Consider the following 21,622-nt stretch of genomic DNA (forward strand, 5'->3'; position numbering starts at 1 on the left):
TTGTTATTAGACCTGGTTACTAGACCTGGTTACTAGACCTGGTTACTAGACCTGGTTATTAGACCTGGTTACTAGACCTAGTTATTAGACCTTGTTATTAGACCTGGTTACTAGACCTGGTTATTAGACCTGGTTATTAGACCTGTTTACTAGACCTGGTTACTAGACCTGGTTACTAGACCTGGTTACTAGACCTGTTAAATAGACCTGGTTATTAGACCTGGTTACTAGACCTGGTTACTAGACCTAGTTATTAGACCTTGTTATTAGACCTGGTTACTAGACCTGGTTACTAGACCTAGTTATTAGACCTGGTTACTAGACCTGGTTACTAGACCTTGTTATTAGACCTGGTTACTAGACCTGGTTACTAGACCTAGTTATTAGACCTGGTTACTAGACCTGGTTACTAGACCTTGTTATTAGACCTGGTTACTAGACCTGGTTACTAGACCTGGTTACTAGACCTAGTTACTAGACCTAGTTATTAGACCTGGTTATTAGACCTGGCTATTAGATCTGGTTACTAGACCTGTTAACTAGAAATGGTTACTAGACCTGTTTACAAGACCTAGTTATTAGACGTGGTTACTAGACCTGGTTACTAAACCTGGTTACTAGACCTGGTTACTAGACCTGGTTACTAGACCTGTTTATAAGACATGGTTACTAGACATGGTTTTTAGACCTGGTAATTAGACCTGGTTACTAGACATGGTTATTAGACCTGGTTATTAGACCTGGTTATTAGACCTGTTTACTAGACCTGGTTACTAGACCTGGTTACTAGACCTGGTTATTAGACCTGGTTACTAGACCTAGTTAATAGACCTTGTTATTAGACCTGGTTACTAGACCTGGTTACTAGACCTGTTAAATACACCTGGTTATTAGACCTGGTTACTAGACCTGGTTACTAGACCTAGTTATTAGACCTGTTTATTAGACCTGGTCACTAGACCTGTTTACTAGACCTGGTTACTAGACCTGGTCACTAGACCTGGTTATTAGACCTAGTTACTAGACCTGGTTACTAGACCTAGTTATTAGACCTCGTTACTAGACCTGGTTACTAGACCTGGTTACTAGACCTAGTTATTAGACCTGGTTACTAGACCTTGTTATTAGACCTGGTTACTAGACCTGGTTACTAGACCTGGTTACTAGACCTAGTTATTAGACCTGGTTACTAGACCTGGTTACTAGACATTGTTATTAGACCTGGTTACTAGACCTGGTTACTAGACCTGGTTACTAGACCTAGTTACTAGACCTAGTTATTAGACCTGGTTATTAGACCTGGCTATTAGATCTGGTTTCTAGACCTGTTAACTAGAAATGGTTACTAGACCTGTTTACAAGACCTAGTTATTAGACCTGGTTACTAGACCTGGTTACTAGACCTGGTTACTAGACCTTGTTATTAGACCTGGTTACTAGACCTGGTTACTAGACCTAGTTACTAGACCTAGTTATTAGACCTGGTTACTAGACCTGGTTACTAGACCTGGTTACTAGACCTGGTTACTAGACCTGTTTATTAGACATGGTTACTAGACATGGTTATTAGACCTGGTTATTAGACCTGGTTATTAGACCTGGTTACTAGACCTGGTTATTAGACCTGATTACTAGACCTGTTAACTAGACCTGGTTACTAGACCTGGTTACTAGACCTAGTTATTAGACCTGGTTACTAGACCTGGTTACTAGGCCTTGTTACCAGACCTGGTTACTAGACCTGGTTACTAGACCTGGTTACCAGACCTGGTTACTAGACCTGGTTACTAGACCTGGTTACTAGACCTGGTTACTAGACCTAGTTATTAGACCTGTTTACTAGACCTGGTTTTTAGACCTGGTTACTTGACCTAGTTATTAGACCTGTTTACTAGACCTGGTTATTAGACCTGGTTATTAGACCTGTTTATTAGACCTGGTTATTAGACCTGGTTACTTGACCTAGTTATTAGACCTGTTTACTAGACCTGGTTATTAGACCTGGTTATTAGACCTGTTTTTTAGACCTGGTTTTTAGACCTGGTTACTAGGCATGGTTACCAGAACTGGTTACTAGACCTGTTTACTAGATCTGTTTACTAGACCTGGTTACCAGACCTGGTTACTAGAAATGTTTACTAGACCTAGTTATTAGACCTGGTTATTAGACCTGATTATTAGACCTGTTTACTAGACCTGGTTATTAGACCTGGTTACTAGACCTGGTTATTAGACCTGGTTACTAGACCTGTTTACTAGACCTGGTTATTAGACCTAGTTATTAGACCTGGTTACTAGACATGGTTACTAGACCTGGTTACTAGACCTAGTTATTAGACCTGGTTACTAGACCTGTTTACTAGACCTGGTTATTAGACCTGGTTACTAGACCTGGTTTCAGACCTAGTTATTAGACCTGTTTATTAGACCTGGTTACTAGACCTGTTTACTAGACCTGGTTACTGGACCTGGTCACTAGACCTGGTTATTAGACCTAGTTATTAGACCTGGTTACTAGACCTAGTTATTAGACCTCGTTACTAGACCTGGTTACTAGACCTGGTTACTAGACCTAGTTATTAGACCTGGTTACTAGACCTGGTTACTAGACCTTGTTTTTAGACCTGGTTACTAGACCTGGTTACTAGACCTGGTTACTAGACCTAGTTATTAGACCTGGTTACTAGACCTGGTTACTAGACCTTGTTATTAGACCTGGTTACTAGACCTGGTTACTAGACCTGGTTACTAGACCTAGTTACTAGACCTAGTTATTAGACCTGGTTATTAGAGCTGGCTATTAGATCTGGTTACTAGACCTGTTAACTAGAAATGGTTACTAGACCTGTTTACAAGACCTAGTTATTAGACCTGGTTACTAGACCTGGTTACTAGACCTGGTTACTAGACCTGGTTACTAGACCTGGTTACTAGACCTGTTTATTAGACATGGTTACTAGACATGGTTATTAGACCTGGTTATTAGACCTGGTTATTAGACCTGGTTACTAGACCTGGTTATTAGACCTGATTACTAGACCTGTTAACTAGACCTGGTTACTAGACCTGGTTACTAGACCTAGTTATTAGACCTGGTTACTAGACCTGGTTACTAGGCCTTGTTACCAGACCTGGTTACTAGACCTGGTTACTAGACCTGGTTACCAGACCTGGTTACTAGACCTGGTTACTAGACCTGGTTACTAGACCTGGTTACTAGACCTAGTTATTAGACCTGTTTACTAGACCTGGTTTTTAGACCTGGTTACTTGACCTAGTTATTAGACCTGTTTACTAGACCTGGTTATTAGACCTGGTTATTAGACCTGTTTATTAGACCTGGTTATTAGACCTGGTTACTTGACCTAGTTATTAGACCTGTTTACTAGACCTGGTTATTAGACCTGGTTATTAGACCTGTTTATTAGACCTGGTTTTTAGACCTGGTTACTAGGCATGGTTACCAGACCTGGTTACTAGACCTGTTTACTAGATCTGTTTACTAGACCTGGTTACCAGACCTGGTTACTAGAAATGTTTACTAGACCTAGTTATTAGACCTGGTTATTAGACCTGGTTATTAGACCTGTTTACTAGACCTGGTTATTAGACCTGGTTACTAGACCTGTTTACTAGACCTGGTTATTAGACCTAGTTATTAGACCTGGTTACTAGACATGGTTACTAGACCTGGTTACTAGACCTAGTTATTAGACCTGGTTACTAGACCTGTTTACTAGACCTGTTTACTAGACCTGGTTACTAGACCTGGTTACTAGACCTGGTTACTAGACCTGGTTACTAGACCTAGTTATTAGACATGGTTACTAGACCTGGTTACTAGACCTGGTTACTAGACCTGGTTACTAGACCTAGTTACTAGACCTAGTTATTAGACCTGGTTATTAGACCTGGCTATTAGATCTGGTTACTAGACCTGTTAACTAGAAATGGTTACTAGACCTGGTTATTAGACCTGGCTATTAGATCTGGTTACTAGACCTGTTAACTAGAAATGGTTACTAGACCTGTTTACAAGACCTAGTTATTAGACGTGGTTACTAGACCTGGTTACTAAACCTGGTTACTAGACCTGGTTACTAGACCTGGTTACTAGACCTGTTTATAAGACATGGTTACTAGACATGGTTTTTAGACCTGGTAATTAGACCTGGTTACTAGACATGGTTATTAGACCTGGTTATTAGACCTGGTTATTAGACCTGTTTACTAGACCTGGTTACTAGACCTGGTTACTAGACCTGGTTATTAGACCTGGTTACTAGACCTAGTTAATAGACCTTGTTATTAGACCTGGTTACTAGACCTGGTTACTAGACCTGTTAAATACACCTGGTTATTAGACCTGGTTACTAGACCTGGTTACTAGACCTAGTTATTAGACCTGTTTATTAGACCTGGTTACTAGACCTGTTTACTAGACCTGGTTACTAGACCTGGTCACTAGACCTGGTTATTAGACCTAGTTACTAGACCTGGTTACTAGACCTAGTTATTAGACCTCGTTACTAGGCCTGGTTACTAGACCTGGTTACTAGACCTAGTTATTAGACCTGGTTACTAGACCTTTTTATTAGACCTGGTTACTAGACCTGGTTACTAGACCTGGTTACTAGACCTAGTTATTAGACCTGGTTACTAGACCTGGTTACTAGACATTGTTATTAGACCTGGTTACTAGACCTGGTTACTAGACCTGGTTACTAGACCTAGTTACTAGACCTAGTTATTAGACCTGGTTATTAGACCTGGCTATTAGATCTGGTTTCTAGACCTGTTAACTAGAAATGGTTACTAGACCTGTTTACAAGACCTAGTTATTAGACCTGGTTACTAGACCTGGTTACTAGACCTGGTTACTAGACCTTGTTATTAGACCTGGTTACTAGACCTGGTTACTAGACCTAGTTACTAGACCTAGTTATTAGACCTGGTTACTAGACCTGGTTACTAGACCTGGTTACTAGACCTGGTTACTAGACCTGTTTATTAGACATGGTTACTAGACATGGTTATTAGACCTGGTTATTAGACCTGGTTATTAGACCTGGTTACTAGACCTGGTTATTAGACCTGATTACTAGACCTGTTAACTAGACCTGGTTACTAGACCTGGTTACTAGACCTAGTTATTAGACCTGGTTACTAGACCTGGTTACTAGGCCTTGTTACCAGACCTGGTTACTAGACCTGGTTACTAGACCTGGTTACCAGACCTGGTTACTAGACCTGGTTACTAGACCTGGTTACTAGACCTGGTTACTAGACCTAGTTATTAGACCTGTTTACTAGACCTGGTTTTTAGACCTGGTTACTTGACCTAGTTATTAGACCTGTTTACTAGACCTGGTTATTATACCTGGTTATTAGACCTGTTTATTAGACCTGGTTATTAGACCTGGTTACTTGACCTAGTTATTAGACCTGTTTACTAGACCTGGTTATTAGACCTGGTTATTAGACCTGTTTTTTAGACCTGGTTTTTAGACCTGGTTACTAGGCATGGTTACCAGAACTGGTTACTAGACCTGTTTACTAGATCTGTTTACTAGACCTGGTTACCAGACCTGGTTACTAGAAATGTTTACTAGACCTAGTTATTAGACCTGGTTATTAGACCTGATTATTAGACCTGTTTACTAGACCTGGTTATTAGACCTGGTTACTAGACCTGGTTATTAGACCTGGTTACTAGACCTGTTTACTAGACCTGGTTATTAGACCTAGTTATTAGACCTGGTTACTAGACATGGTTACTAGACCTGGTTACTAGACCTAGTTATTAGACCTGGTTACTAGACCTGTTTACTAGACCTGGTTATTAGACCTGGTTACTAGACCTGGTTACTAGACCTAGTTATTAGACCTGTTTATTAGACCTGGTTACTAGACCTGTTTACTAGACCTGGTTACTGGACCTGGTCACTAGACCTGGTTATTAGACCTAGTTATTAGACCTGGTTACTAGACCTAGTTATTAGACCTCGTTACTAGACCTGGTTACTAGACCTGGTTACTAGACCTAGTTATTAGACCTGGTTACTAGACCTGGTTACTAGACCTTGTTATTAGACCTGGTTACTAGACCTGGTTACTAGACCTGGTTACTAGACCTAGTTATTAGACCTGGTTACTAGACCTGGTTACTAGACCTTGTTATTAGACCTGGTTACTAGACCTGGTTACTAGACCTGGTTACTAGACCTAGTTACTAGACCTAGTTATTAGACCTGGTTATTAGAGCTGGCTATTAGATCTGGTTACTAGACCTGTTAACTAGAAATGGTTACTAGACCTGTTTACAAGACCTAGTTATTAGACCTGGTTACTAGACCTGGTTACTAGACCTGGTTACTAGACCTGGTTACTAGACCTGGTTACTAGACCTGTTTATTAGACATGGTTACTAGACATGGTTATTAGACCTGGTTATTAGACCTGGTTATTAGACCTGGTTACTAGACCTGGTTATTAGACCTGATTACTAGACCTGTTAACTAGACCTGGTTACTAGACCTGGTTACTAGACCTAGTTATTAGACCTGGTTACTAGACCTGGTTACTAGGCCTTGTTACCAGACCTGGTTACTAGACCTGGTTACTAGACCTGGTTACCAGACCTGGTTACTAGACCTGGTTACTAGACCTGGTTACTAGACCTGGTTACTAGACCTAGTTATTAGACCTGTTTACTAGACCTGGTTTTTAGACCTGGTTACTTGACCTAGTTATTAGACCTGTTTACTAGACCTGGTTATTAGACCTGGTTATTAGACCTGTTTATTAGACCTGGTTATTAGACCTGGTTACTTGACCTAGTTATTAGACCTGTTTACTAGACCTGGTTATTAGACCTGGTTATTAGACCTGTTTATTAGACCTGGTTTTTAGACCTGGTTACTAGGCATGGTTACCAGACCTGGTTACTAGACCTGTTTACTAGATCTGTTTACTAGACCTGGTTACCAGACCTGGTTACTAGAAATGTTTACTAGACCTAGTTATTAGACCTGGTTATTAGACCTGGTTATTAGACCTGTTTACTAGACCTGGTTATTAGACCTGGTTACTAGACCTGTTTACTAGACCTGGTTATTAGACCTAGTTATTAGACCTGGTTACTAGACATGGTTACTAGACCTGGTTACTAGACCTAGTTATTAGACCTGGTTACTAGACCTGTTTACTAGACCTGTTTACTAGACCTGGTTACTAGACCTGGTTACTAGACCTGGTTACTAGACCTGGTTACTAGACCTAGTTATTAGACATGGTTACTAGACCTGGTTACTAGACCTAGTTATTAGACCTGGTTACTAGACCAGGTTATTAAACCTGGTTACTAGACCTGGTTATTAGACCTGGTTACTAGACCTGGTTACTAGACCTGGTTACTAGACCTGGTTACTAGACCAGGTTACTAGACCTGGTTACTAGACCTGGTTACTAGACCTAGTTATTAGACCTGTTTATTAGACCTGGTTATTAGACCTGGTTACAAGACCTGGTTATTAGACATGTTTATTAGACCTGGTTACTAGACCTGTTTATTAGACCTAGTTATTAGACCTGGTTATTAGACCTGTTTACTAGACCTGGTTACTAGACCTAGTTATTAGACCTGGTTACTAGACCTGTTAACTAGACCTGGTTACTAGACCTGGTTACTAGACCTGTTAACTAGACCTGGTTATTAGACCTGGTTACTAGACCTGGTTACCAGACCTGGTTACTAGACCTGGTTACTAGACCTGGTTACTAGACCTGTTTACTAGACCTAGTTATTAGACCTGGTTACTAGACCTGTTTACTAGACCTGGTTATTAGACCTGTTTACTAGACCTGGTTATTAGACCTGGTTACTAGACCTGGTTACTAGACCTGGTTACTAGACCTGTTTATTAGACCCGGTTACTAGACCTGGTTACTAGACCTGTTTACTAGACCTGGTTACTAGACCTGGTTACTAGACCTGGTTATTAGACCTGGTTACTAGACCTAGTTATTAGACCTTGTTATTTGACCTGGTTACTAGACCTGGTTACTAGACCTGTTAAATAGACCTGGTTATTAGACCGGGTTACTAGACCTGGTTACTAGACCTAGTTATTAGACCTGTTTATTAGACCTGGTTACTAGAACTTTTACTAGACCTGGTTACCAGACCTGTTTACTAGTCCTGGTTACTAGACCTGTTTACTAGACCTAGTTATTAGACCTGGTTATTAGACCGGTTAACTAGACCTGTTTACTAGACCTGGTTACTAGACCTGGTCACTAGACCTGGTTATTAGACCTAGTTACTAGACCTGGTTACTAGACCTAGTTATTAGACCTGGTTACTAGACCGGTTTACTAGACCTAGTTATTAGACCTGGTTATTAGACCTGTTAACTAGACCTGTTTACTAGACCTGGTTACTAGACCTGGTCACTAGACCTGGTTATTAGACCTAGTTATTAGACCTGGTTACTAGACCTGTTAACTAGACCTGGTTACTAGACCTGGTAACTAGACCTAGTTATTAGATCTGGTTACTAGACCAGTTAACTAGACCTGGTTATTAGACATGGTTACTAGACCTGGTTACCAGACCTGGTTACTAGACCTGGTTACTAGACCTGGTTACTAGACCTGTTTACTAGACCTAGTTATTAGACCTGGTTACTAGACCTGTTTACTAGACCTGGTTATTAGACCTGTTTACTAGACCTGGTTATTAGACCTGGTTACTAGACCTAGTTATTAGACCTGTTTCCTAGACCGGGATATTAGACCTGGTTACTAGACCTGGTTATTAGACCCGGTTACTAGACCTGGTTACTAGACCTGTTTACTAGACCTGGTTACTAGACCTGGTTACTAGACCTGGATACTAGACCTGCTAACTAGACCTGGTTACTAGACCTGGTTATTAGACCTGGTTACTAGACCTAGTTACTAGACCTTGTTATTAGACCTGGTTACTAGACCTAGTTATTAGACCTTGTTGTTAGACCTGGTTACTAGACCTGGTTACTAGACCTGTTAAATAGACCTGGTTATTAGACCTGGTTACTAGACGTAGTTATTAGACCTTGTTATTAGACCTGGTTACTAGACCTGGTTATTAGACCTGGTTACTAGACCTGGTTACTAGACCTGGTTGCCAGACCGGTTCACTAGACCTGGTTATTAGACCTGTTTACTAGACCTGGTTACTAGACCTGGTTACCAGACCTGGTTATTAGATCTGTTTACTAGACCTGGTTATTAGACCTGTTTATTAGACCTGGTTACTAGACCTGTTTACTAGACCTAGTTATTAGACCTTGTTACTAGACCTGTTTACTAGACCTGGTTACTAGACCTGGTTATTAGACCTGGTTACTAGACCTAGTTATTAGACCTTGTTATTAGACCTGGTTACTAGACCTGGTTATTAGACCTGGTTACTAGACCTGTTTACTAGACCTGGTTACTAGACCTGGTTACTAGACCTGGTTATTAGACCTGGTTACTAGACCTGGTTATTAGACCTGGTTATTAGACCTGTTAACTAGACCTGGTTATTAGACCTGTTTATTAGACCTGGTTACTAGACCTGTTTACTAGACCTAGTTATTAGACCTGTTTACTAGACCTGGTTACTAGACCTGGTTATTAGACCTGGTTACTAGACCTAGTTATTAGACCTTGTTATTAGACCTGGTTACTAGACCTGGTTATTAGACCTGGTTACTAGACCTGTTTACTAGACCTGGTTACTAGACCTGGTTACTAGACCTGGTTACTAGACCTGGTTATTAGACCTTGTTATTAGACCTGGTTACTAGACCTGGTTACTAGACCTGGTTACTAGACCTGGTTATTAGACCTGGTTACTAGACCTAGTTATTAGACCTTGTTATTAGACCTGGTTACTAGACCTGGTTATTAGACCTGGTTATTAGACCTGTTTACTAGACCTGGTTACTAGACCTGGTTACTAGACCTGGTTACTAGACCTGTTAAATAGACCTGGTTATTAGACCTGGTTACTAGACCTGGTTACTAGACCTAGTTATTAGACCTTGTTATTAGACCTGGTTACTAGACCTGGTTACTAGACCTAGTTATTAGACCTGGTTACTAGACCTGGTTACTAGACCTTGTTATTAGACCTGGTTACTAGACCTGGTTACTAGACCTAGTTATTAGACCTGGTTACTAGACCTGGTTACTAGACCTTGTTATTAGACCTGGTTACTAGACCTGGTTACTAGACCTAGTTACTAGACCTAGTTATTAGACCTGGTTATTAGACCTGGCTATTAGATCTGGTTACTAGACCTGTTAACTAGAAATGGTTACTAGACCTGTTTACAAGACCTAGTTATTAGACGTGGTTACTAGACCTGGTTACTAAACCTGGTTACTAGACCTGGTTACTAGACCTGGTTATTAGACCTGATTACTAGACCTGTTAACTAGACCTGGTTACTAGACCTGGTTACTAGACCTAGTTATTAGACCTGGTTACTAGACCTGGTTACTAGGCCTTGTTACCAGACCTGGTTACTAGACCTGGTTACTAGACCTGGTTACCAGACCTGGTTACTAGACCTGGTTACTAGACCTGGTTACTAGACCTGGTTACTAGACCTAGTTATTAGACCTGTTTACTAGACCTGGTTTTTAGACCTGGTTACTTGACCTAGTTATTAGACCTGTTTACTAGACCTGGTTATTAGACCTGGTTATTAGACCTGTTTATTAGACCTGGTTATTAGACCTGGTTACTTGACCTAGTTATTAGACCTGTTTACTAGACCTGGTTATTAGACCTGGTTATTAGACCTGTTTTTTAGACCTGGTTTTTAGACCTGGTTACTAGGCATGGTTACCAGAACTGGTTACTAGACCTGTTTACTAGATCTGTTTACTAGACCTGGTTACCAGACCTGGTTACTAGAAATGTTTACTAGACCTAGTTATTAGACCTGGTTATTAGACCTGATTATTAGACCTGTTTACTAGACCTGGTTATTAGACCTGGTTACTAGACCTGGTTATTAGACCTGGTTACTAGACCTGTTTACTAGACCTGGTTATTAGACCTAGTTATTAGACCTGGTTACTAGACATGGTTACTAGACCTGGTTACTAGACCTAGTTATTAGACCTGGTTACTAGACCTGTTTACTAGACCTGGTTATTAGACCTGGTTACTAGACCTGGTTACTAGACCTAGTTATTAGACCTGTTTATTAGACCTGGTTACTAGACCTGTTTACTAGACCTGGTTACTGGACCTGGTCACTAGACCTGGTTATTAGACCTAGTTATTAGACCTGGTTACTAGACCTAGTTATTAGACCTCGTTACTAGACCTGGTTACTAGACCTGGTTACTAGACCTAGTTATTAGACCTGGTTACTAGACCTGGTTACTAGGCCTTGTTACCAGACCTGGTTACTAGACCTGGTTACTAGACCTGGTTACCAGACCTGGTTACTAGACCTGGTTACTAGACCTGGTTACTAGACCTGGTTACTAGACCTAGTTATTAGACCTGTTTACTAGACCTGGTTTTTAGACCTGGTTACTTGACCTAGTTATTAGACCTGTTTACTAGACCTGGTTATTAGACCTGGTTATTAGACCTGTTTATTAGACCTGGTTATTAGACCTGGTTACTTGACCTAGTTATTAGACCTGTTTACTAGACCTGGTTATTAGACCTGGTTATTAGACCTGTTTATTAGACCTGGTTTTTAGACCTGGTTACTAGGCATGGTTACCAGACCTGGTTACTAGACCTGTTTACTAGATCTGTTTACTAGACCTGGTTACCAGACCTGGTTACTAGAAATGTTTACTAGACCTAGTTATTAGACCTGGTTATTAGACCTGGTTATTAGACCTGTTTACTAGACCTGGTTATTAGACCTGGTTACTAGACCTGTTTACTAGACCTGGTTATTAGACCTAGTTATTAGACCTGGTTACTAGACATGGTTACTAGACCTGGTTACTAGACCTAGTTATTAGACCTGGTTACTAGACCTGTTTACTAGACCTGTTTACTAGACCTGGTTACTAGACCTGGTTACTAGACCTGGTTACTAGACCTGGTTACTAGACCTAGTTATTAGACATGGTTACTAGACCTGGTTACTAGACCTAGTTATTAGACCTGGTTACTAGACCTGTTTACTAGACCTGTTTACTAGACCTGTTTACTAGACCTGGTTACTAGACCTGGTTACTAGACCTGGTTACTAGACCTGGTTACTAGACCTAGTTATTAGACCTGGTTACCGCTGCACAATAACAACCAACTGGTCGTTTCCTGGTTGTCTTTCAGCAGCACTGGTGTCCTGGACTATGTCACTCTGACACCCTATTCCTCTGCTCTAACTGTAGACATCAGGGCAAGATGGAGGACTGACTCGACTTGCTTTGTTGGTATCTGAATCCATGTAACAACCTTTTGAGTGTGGGCTACATGTGTTAGCTTGCCGTACCCGGCACAGACACCGGTACCATGACAATTATCAGTGAGGAAAACCGAGTCTTAGGGCACGAAATGCAATTCCATCAACACAAGGACAAACCCTCTGTTTGCTCGCCTTTGAGCAGACAGGACTATGCGAGTGCGGATAATTATGAAATGATAAGGTCCCAAGCAATCAAGTGCCTATTGATTTCACTGCCTGGTGGGTCAATAAGAATTTTTCACAGAGGGGAAATTACAAAGGAAAGCGGGGCCAAGTTTACAGGCAATTTACACCCTCCTCCTCTTTGATTTGAGAGGTTGCAGTATGTCATGGTTCATTCCCACAGAGAAAGAAGGAGAGAACAAGAAATAGAGAGAGAGAGTTAGAGAGATAGAGGGTGTGAGAGAGAGAGGGAGTTAGAGAGATAGAGGGTGTGAGAGAGAGAGAGAGAGAGAGAGAGAGAGAGAGAGAGAGAGAGAGAGAGAGAAAGAAAAATGGAGCGAGAGTGAGAAAGCAAGAGAGAGAGAGAGATTGAAAGAGTGAGAGCGAGAGCATGAGAGAGCGAGAGAGAGAGAAATAGAGAGAGAGCAAGAAGGGGGATTATATTACTGATGTGAGTGGGTAGGAGACGGCGGTTATTGTCATGGTGTGTTCAGAATGCACTAACCTGGATCTGAGCGCTGTCCGTGCACGGATTTGTCCTGTAAAGTCAGAAAACAAACACCACTGTGACACACACACACACACTGAGTAATTTCATTACCAACCAAGTTCACTCTCACTGCACTCTGAAACACAGACGTCAACCTAATGTTTCCACTCACTAACTGGCATACAGTTCCCACACTACCGTTCAAGAGTTTGGGGTCACTTAGAAATGTCATTTTTAATGAAAGAACAATTTTTTAAATGTCCATTAAAATAACATAAAATTGATCAGAAATACAGTGTAGAAGTACAGTGTTGTAAGTGACTATTGTAGCTGAAAATGGCTGATTTTTAATGAAATATCTACATAGGCATACAGAGGCCCATTATCAGCAACCATCACTCCTGTGTTCCAATGGCACGTTGTGTTACCTAATCCAAGAATATAATTTTAAAAGGCTAATTGATCATTAAAAAACACTTTCGCAATTATGTTTGCACAGCTGAAAACTGTTATCCTGATTAAAGAAGCAATACAACTGGCCTTCTTTAGACTAGTTGAGTATATGGAGCATCAGCATTTGTGGGTTTGATTACAGGCTCAAAATGGACAGAAACAAATAACTTTCTTCTGAAACCCGTCAGTCTATTCTTGTTCTGAGAAATGAAGGTTATTCCATGTGAGAAATGGCCAAGAAATTGAAGATCTCATACAACGCTGTGTACTACTCCCTTCACAGAACAGCGCAAACTGGCTCTAACCAGAATAGAAAAAGGATTGGGTGTTCAACTGAGCAAGAGGAGAAGTACATTAGAGTGTCTAGTTTGAGAACTATGATATGGCTGTGATATGTGATATGGCTTTTTCTTTGCAACTCTGCCTAGTGGTTAGAGCGTTGGACTAGTAACCGAAAGGTTGCAAGAACGAATCCCCGAGCTGACAAGGTAAACATCTGTTGTTATGCCACTGAACAAGGCAGTTAACCCACTGTTCCGATTGAAAATAAGAATTTGTTCTTAAGTGACTTGCCTAGTTAAATAAAGGTAAAATTAAAATAAAAAAGTGTACATCACTAAGCTACACACCTACATACTAGCGTACATCACTAAGCTACACACCTACATACTAGCGTACATCACTAAGCTACATACTTACATACCAGTGTACATCACTAAGCTACATACCTACATACTAGTGTACATCACTAAGCTACATACCTACATACCAGTGTACACCACTAAGCTACATACTAGTGTACATCACTAAGCTACATACCTACATACCAGTGTACATCACTAAGCTACATACCTACATACCAGTGTACATCACTAAGCTACATACTAGTGTACATCACTAAGCTACATACCTACATACCAGTGTACATCACTAAGCTACATACCTACATACCAGTGTACATCACTAAGCTACATACCTACATACCAGTGTACATCCCTAAACTACATACCTACATACCAGTGTACATCACTAAGCTACATACCTACATACCAGTGTACATTACTAAGCTACACACCTACATAATAGTGTACATCACTAAGCTACATACCCACATACCAGTGTACATCACTAAGCTACATACCTACATACTAGTGTACATCACTAAGCTACATACTAGTGTACATCACTAAGCTACATACCTACATACCAGTGTACATCACTAAGCTACATACCTACATACCAGTGTACATCACTAAGCTACATACTAGTGTACATCACTAAGCTACATACCTACATACCAGTGTACATCACTAAGCTACATACCTACATACCAGTGTACATTACTAAGCTACACACCTACATAATAGTGTACATCACTAAGCTACACACCTACATAATAGTGTACATCACTAAGCTACATACCTACATAACAGTGTGCATCACTAAGCTACACACCTACATACTAGTGTACATCACTAAGCTACATACTAGTGTACATCACTAAGCTACACACCTACATACTAGCGTACAACACTAAGCTACACACCTACATACTAGCGTACATCACTAAGCTACATACCTACATACCAGTGTACATCACTAAGCTACACACCTACATAATAGTGTACATCACTAAGCTACATACCTACATACCAGTGTACATCACTAAGCTACATACCTACATACTAGTGTACATCACTAAGCTACATACTAGTGTACATCACTAAGCTACACACCTACATACTAGCGTACAACACTAAGCTACACACCTACATACTAGCGTACATCACTAAGCTACATACCTACATACTAGTGTACATCACTAAGCTATACACCTACATACCAGTGTACATTACTAAGCTACACACCTACATATATGGCCGCTGTGTCAGTATATTGTGTCACATTCAGGGTTGGTTAGGATACTTTCTAAATGTAATCCATTACAGTTACTAGTTACCCGTTCAACATTTTAATCTGTAATGTAACTTTGGGGTTACCCAAACTCAGTAATGTAATCTGATTACTTTTTTTATTACTTTCCCCGTAAGAGACATTAGACAAAGACAAAAAGGATCCATCAAACACATGTTGTGTGTCATCATAGTGGTCTCTGACATCATAGTGGTCTCTGACATCATAGTGGTCTCTGACATCATAGTGGTCTCTGACATCATAGTGGTCTCTGACATGTGGTCAACTCGCTCAGTGTGAACCAACTTAAAGCTTTTTGCTGAATTGAATGTCATTGAAAAACAGAAAGGAATCATATTGTATTTTCTCGTAAACATCCTTTCTGAACGTATAAGTAACCCAAGAAGTAATCATCTAGTTTTTCAAAAGTATCGTTGCATTGCATCACCAGTAAATGCATTTCAATCTTATTGCAGCAGATGAAACTGTAAGACAGGTTGGGTAATGTTATGAATATGGAGGGACAGGTTGGGTAATGTTATGAATATGTAGGGACAGGTTGGGTAATGTTATGAATATGGAGGGACAGGTTGGGTAATGTTATGAATATGGAGGGACAGGTTGGGTAATGTTATGAATATGGAGGGGCAGGTTGGGTAATGTTATGAATATGTAGGGACAGGTTGGGGTAATGTTATGAATATGGAGGACAGGTTGGGTAATGTTATGAATATGGAGGGACAGGTTGGGTAATGTTATGAATATGGAGGGACAGGTTGGGTAATGTTATGAGTATGGAGGGACAGGTTGGGTAATGTTATGAATATGTAGGGACAGGTTGGGAAATGTTATGAATATGTAGGGACAGGTTGGGAAATGTTATGAATATGGAGGGACAGGTTGGGTAATGTTATGAATATGGAGGGACAGGTTGGGTAATGTTATGAATATGGAGGGACAGGTTGGGTAATGTTATGAGTATGTAGGGACAGGTTGGGTAATGTTATGAATATGGAGGGACAGGTTGGGTAATGTTATGAATATGGAGGGACAGGTTGGGTAATGTTATGAGTATGGAGGGACAGGTTGGGGTAATGTTATGAATATGCAAACACTAAATATTTCATCCACTGCTATCTCTGCAAACAAACATAGCATGCAGTGAGCCATATGCATTTTAAATGCATAATGCATTATAACCCCAATCACCAATTACAACCTTCTTTAGAATCACAATCTACCTTAACCACATTCCAAATAGCGGCCAGAGATGATTAATGTCTTATCATGCATTTTCAAAAACTATAATCTGCTACAGTATGAAAGTGGAAAAGTAATGAAATGCAAGACATGGGACTTCAGATACAAGCTAAGACCTGGCCTTCACAACTCTCCAATCATCTACACAAGACTTGCATTCACTCTCTATCTGTTCATGCTGACATCAGTCAGCTGGTCCCCTTGATAATATCAAACAGAGGGGAACGACTTCCAAGCGCTGAAACAGAACAGAGCAGAACTTTGGAGGAGAGAAAGGAGGAGGGACCAACACACACACACACACACACACACACACACACACACACACACACACACACACACACACACACACACACGAAAACACACACACACACACACACACACACACACACACACACACGCGCACACACACACACACACACACACACACACACACGCGCACACACACACACACACACACACACACACACACACACACACACACACGCACACACACGAAAACACACACACACACAGACACACACACACACACACACACGCGCACCCACACACACACACACACACACACACACACGCGCACCCACACACACACACACACACACACACACACACACACACACACACGCACACACACGAAAACACACACACACACAGACACACACACACACACAGACACACACACAGACACACACTGTCTCACCTGTGTTTTCAAGGAGCCCGGATCTGAAAGGAGTTTGAAAACAGGCATGGTGAGTGGGTTACAAGGAGCACACATAACCATCACACTCTCTTGACTACTTGGTGTGTTGTGCTGAACGTACCTGACAGACAAGAGTAAACCACTTGAGGCTTACATTCTGTTCTTTTCTGAGTTAGTTCTCTGTTTGTTCATTGGCTCCCGTGGGATGGGCTACACCCCGTCAACAACCAGCCCTCCCCCTCCCTCCCTCCCACCCTCCCTACTCCCTCTCACTCGTCTGCAGGCAGGCAGGCTGCTTTGAATGGAACTTTGACCTGTTACACATAGTGCCGCTGCTCAGGGCTGATAAGGCAGAGCAGAGGGAGAGAGAGTCAACTGGGACCTGAGGTAAACAGCAGCGAGCTTCACCTGCAGACCACTCTGGAGACAGAGTAGCGTAAACAGCTGTGGTATAGCATACATTATAAACTGTGTAGCTCCAGCCCTTGAATGCTGATTGGCTGACAGCCGTGGTATATCGTACCGTATACCCCAGGTATGACAAAACATTTGTTTTTCCTGCTCTAATTAAGTTGGTAACCAGTTTCTAATAGCAATAAGGCACCTCGGGGGTTTGTGATATATGGCCAATATACCACGGCTAAGGGTGTTGTGTGGTGCAGAAGAACAGCCCTTAGCCGTGGAATAGAGACCATATACCATATACCATACTTCCTCGGGCCTTATTGCTTAAGTATTCATTGCAGTAATGCACGTTCCTGTTTGTCCACGGATGTTGTGATTTTGTTCTGTTGTTGTGCTTATCATCTGGAATCCTACAAATACTCAGCCAACATCTGATATGTGGTGATAAGGTTACCTTACCTAGAAATACTCAGCCAACAACTGATATGTGGTGATAAGGTTACCTTACCTAGAAATACTCAGCCAACATCTGATATGTGGTGATAAGGTTACCTTACCTAGAAATACTCAGCCAACATCTGATATGTGGTGATAAGGTTACCTTACCTAGAAATACTCAGCCAACATCTGATATGTGGTGATAAGGTTACCTTACCTAGAAATACTCAGCCAACAACTGATATGTGGTGATAAGGTTACCTTACCTAGAAATACTCAGCAGACAACTGATATGTGGTGATAAGGTTACCTTACCTAGAAATACTCAGCCAACAACTGATATGTGGTGATAAGGTTACCTTACCTAGAAATACTCAGCCAACAACTGATATGTGGTGATAAGGTTACCTTACCTAGAAATACTCAGCCAACAACTGATATGTGGTGATAAGGTTACCTTACCTAGAAATACTCAGCCAACATCAGCATGTTATAAAAGCGTAACAAGCAAGCTGGTAGTGACATCATAGTTCCAACATCACATACAACAGCCAAGTACATTCTTTCTAACCCTGTAAAAGGGACTAAAGGGTATCTCTGAAGGGAAGTAATGAGTTTGTCTGCGCCCCCCCCCCCCCCCCTCCCCTCCCCTCGTGGCACTGATCTATTCAGGGAAGCTAGTGTCTAGGTGGGTCTGCTGACAATGTTACAGCACCGTTTAAAGCACCGCTTACAGCACCGTTTACAGCACCGCTGACAGTATCGTTTACAGCACCGTTTACAGTACCGCTGACAGTACCGTTTACAGCACCGCTGACAGTATCGTTTACAGCACCGTTTACAGTACCGCTGACAGTACCGTTTACAGCACCGTTTACAGCACCGTTTACAGCACCATTTACAGCACCATTTACAGTACCGTTTACAGCACCGCTGACAGTACCGCTAATTGCACCGTTTACAGCACCGCTTACAGCACCGTTTACAGCACCATTTACAGCACCATTTACAGTACCGTTTACAGCACCATTTACAGCACCATTTACAGTACCGTTTACGGCACCATTTACAGCACCATTTACAGTACCGTTTACAGCACCATTTACAGCACCATTTACAGCACCATTTACAGTACCGTTTACAGCACCATTTACAGCACCATTTACAGTACCGTTTACAGCACCATTTACAGCACCATTTACAGTACCGTTTACAGCACCATTTACAGCACCATTTACAGTACCGTTTACAGCACCATTTACAGCACCATTTACAGTACCGTTTACAGCACCATTTACAGTACCGTTTACAGTACCACTGACAGTCCCGTTTACAGCACCGCTGACAGCACCGCTGACAGTCCCGTTTACAGCACCGCTGACAGCACCGCTGACAGTACCGTTTACAGCACCGCTGACAGCACCGTTTACAGTACCGTTTACAGTCCCGCTGACAGCACCGTTTACAGCACCGCTTACAGCACCGTTTACAGCACCATTTACAGTACCGTTTACAGTACCGCTGATAGCACCGTTTACAGTACCGTTTACAGCACCGCATACAGCACCATTTACAGCACCATTTACAGTACCGTTTACAGCACCGCTGACAGCACCGTTTACAGTACCGTTTACAGCACCGCTGACAGCACCGTTTACAGTACCGCTGACAGCACCGTTTACAGCACCGCATACAGCAAAGCCTACAGCACAGCTGACCTGATTGCTTGTGAGTGATGCCAAGACCACCAGGAGCAGGCACCTGGCTGCAATCTACAAACACACACACACTCACACACACACAAACACATTCACACACACACACACACCCACACACACACACACACACACACACACACATACAGGCCACTGACACTGCAAGTCAAGTGAAGTCTGCATGACATGTTTGTCATGTTGTCTTGTTGTCATGTTGTCTCCTCATCAATCTACTTTAATCACTCGTGTTCCTTTTTTTTTTTTTTTTTTTTTTTTAGGGGTGGATCAGCTTAATATTGTGGAAAGAATGTTGCTTCCAATGTAATTGTCTGCATCATTTCCAATCCCCCATATTTTTTTGGGTAAATATATATATCCATACACGTATGCATACATATACACATATATACATACACATACCTATATAGACATACATACTTTTTTAAAGAGTATACCTTTATTATTATTCCCCGCAAACCCTACCACTCATGTTCTTACTCACTGTTTACTTCAGGGAAAGCACATAGAAGTGTGTGTGTGTGTGTGTGTGTGTGTGTGTGTGTGTGTGTGTGTGTGTGTGTGTGTGTGTGTGTGTGTGTGTGTGTGTGTGTGTGTGTGTGTGTGTCGGTGTGTGTCTGTGTGTGTCTGTGTGTGTGTGTGTGTGTGTGTGTGTGTGTGTGTGTGTGTGTGTGTGTGTGTGTGTGTGTGTGTGTGTGTGTGTGTGTGTGTGTGTGTGTGTTAGAGTGTGTGTTAGAGTGTGTGTCGGTGTGTGTCTGTCTGTGTGTGTGTGTGTGTGTGTGTTAGAGTGTGTGTCGGTGTGTGTCTGTGTGTGTCTGTGTGTGTGTGTGTGTGTGTGTGTGTGTGTGTGTGTGTGTGTGTGTGTGTGTGTGTGTGTGTGTGTGTGTGTGTGTGTGTGTGTGTGTGTGTGTGTGTGTGTGTGTTAGAGTGTGTGTCGGTGTGTGTCTGTCTGTGTGTGTGTGTGTGTGTGTGTTAGAGTGTGTGTCGGTGTGTGTCTGTGTGTGTGTGTGTGTGTGTGTGTGTGTGTGTGTGTGTGTGTGTGTGTGTGTGTGTGTGTGTGTGTGTGTGTGTGTGTGTGTGTGTGTGTGTGTGTGTGTTAGAGTGTGTGTCGGTGTGTGTCTGTGTGTGTGTGTGTGTGTGTTAGAGTGTGTGTCGGTGTGTGTCTGTGTGTGTGTGTGTGTGTGTGTGTGTTAGAGTGTGTGTCGGTGTGTGTGTCGGTGTGTCTGTGTGTCTGTGCGTCTGTCGGTGTCGGTGTGAGTGCTGGTGTGTGTGTCGGTGTGTATCTGTGTGTGTGTGTCTGTCTGTCTGTGCTTTGTAGGTTCGTTATCATTGCTTTTCAATGCACTTTCAGGTATACACATTAACATGAAAGACACCATACAACGTTTGTTAACCTGCATCATGTGGTTGCTTCCTTGTGTCTGTGTGTTTTGAGGGGGGTTCTCACCTGTTTTTCCACAGCTGCCAAACCTCCCCAGACATTCCTTATGGGCTCCAACACCACACTTGGAGCACAGGTACCCCTGGTTAAAGATACCCCTGGAAGAGAGAAGAGAGGGACAACCAGTGTTACTCAGTGTGGTAT

General features: G+C 41.8%; 1 protein-coding gene across 1 annotated transcript in view; it reads right to left on the reverse strand.

The window, feature by feature from the left end:
- The window catches only part of LOC129858891 (guanine nucleotide exchange factor VAV3-like), a 160,203-nt gene that overhangs the window by 4,473 nt on the left and 134,108 nt on the right, over positions 1 to 21,622 (reverse strand). Inside the window, exons 17-19 of the mRNA XM_055928128.1 lie at positions 21,485 to 21,576; positions 17,462 to 17,484; positions 13,150 to 13,183 (exon numbers count right to left, since the gene is read on the reverse strand). Coding sequence (XP_055784103.1) covers positions 13,150 to 13,183; positions 17,462 to 17,484; positions 21,485 to 21,576 — 149 coding nt within the window. The remainder of the gene's footprint in view (positions 1 to 13,149; positions 13,184 to 17,461; positions 17,485 to 21,484; positions 21,577 to 21,622) is intronic.

Source organism: Salvelinus fontinalis, chromosome 7 (assembly GCF_029448725.1).
Source record: "Salvelinus fontinalis isolate EN_2023a chromosome 7, ASM2944872v1, whole genome shotgun sequence".
Taxonomy (NCBI): Eukaryota; Metazoa; Chordata; class Actinopteri; order Salmoniformes; family Salmonidae; genus Salvelinus; species Salvelinus fontinalis.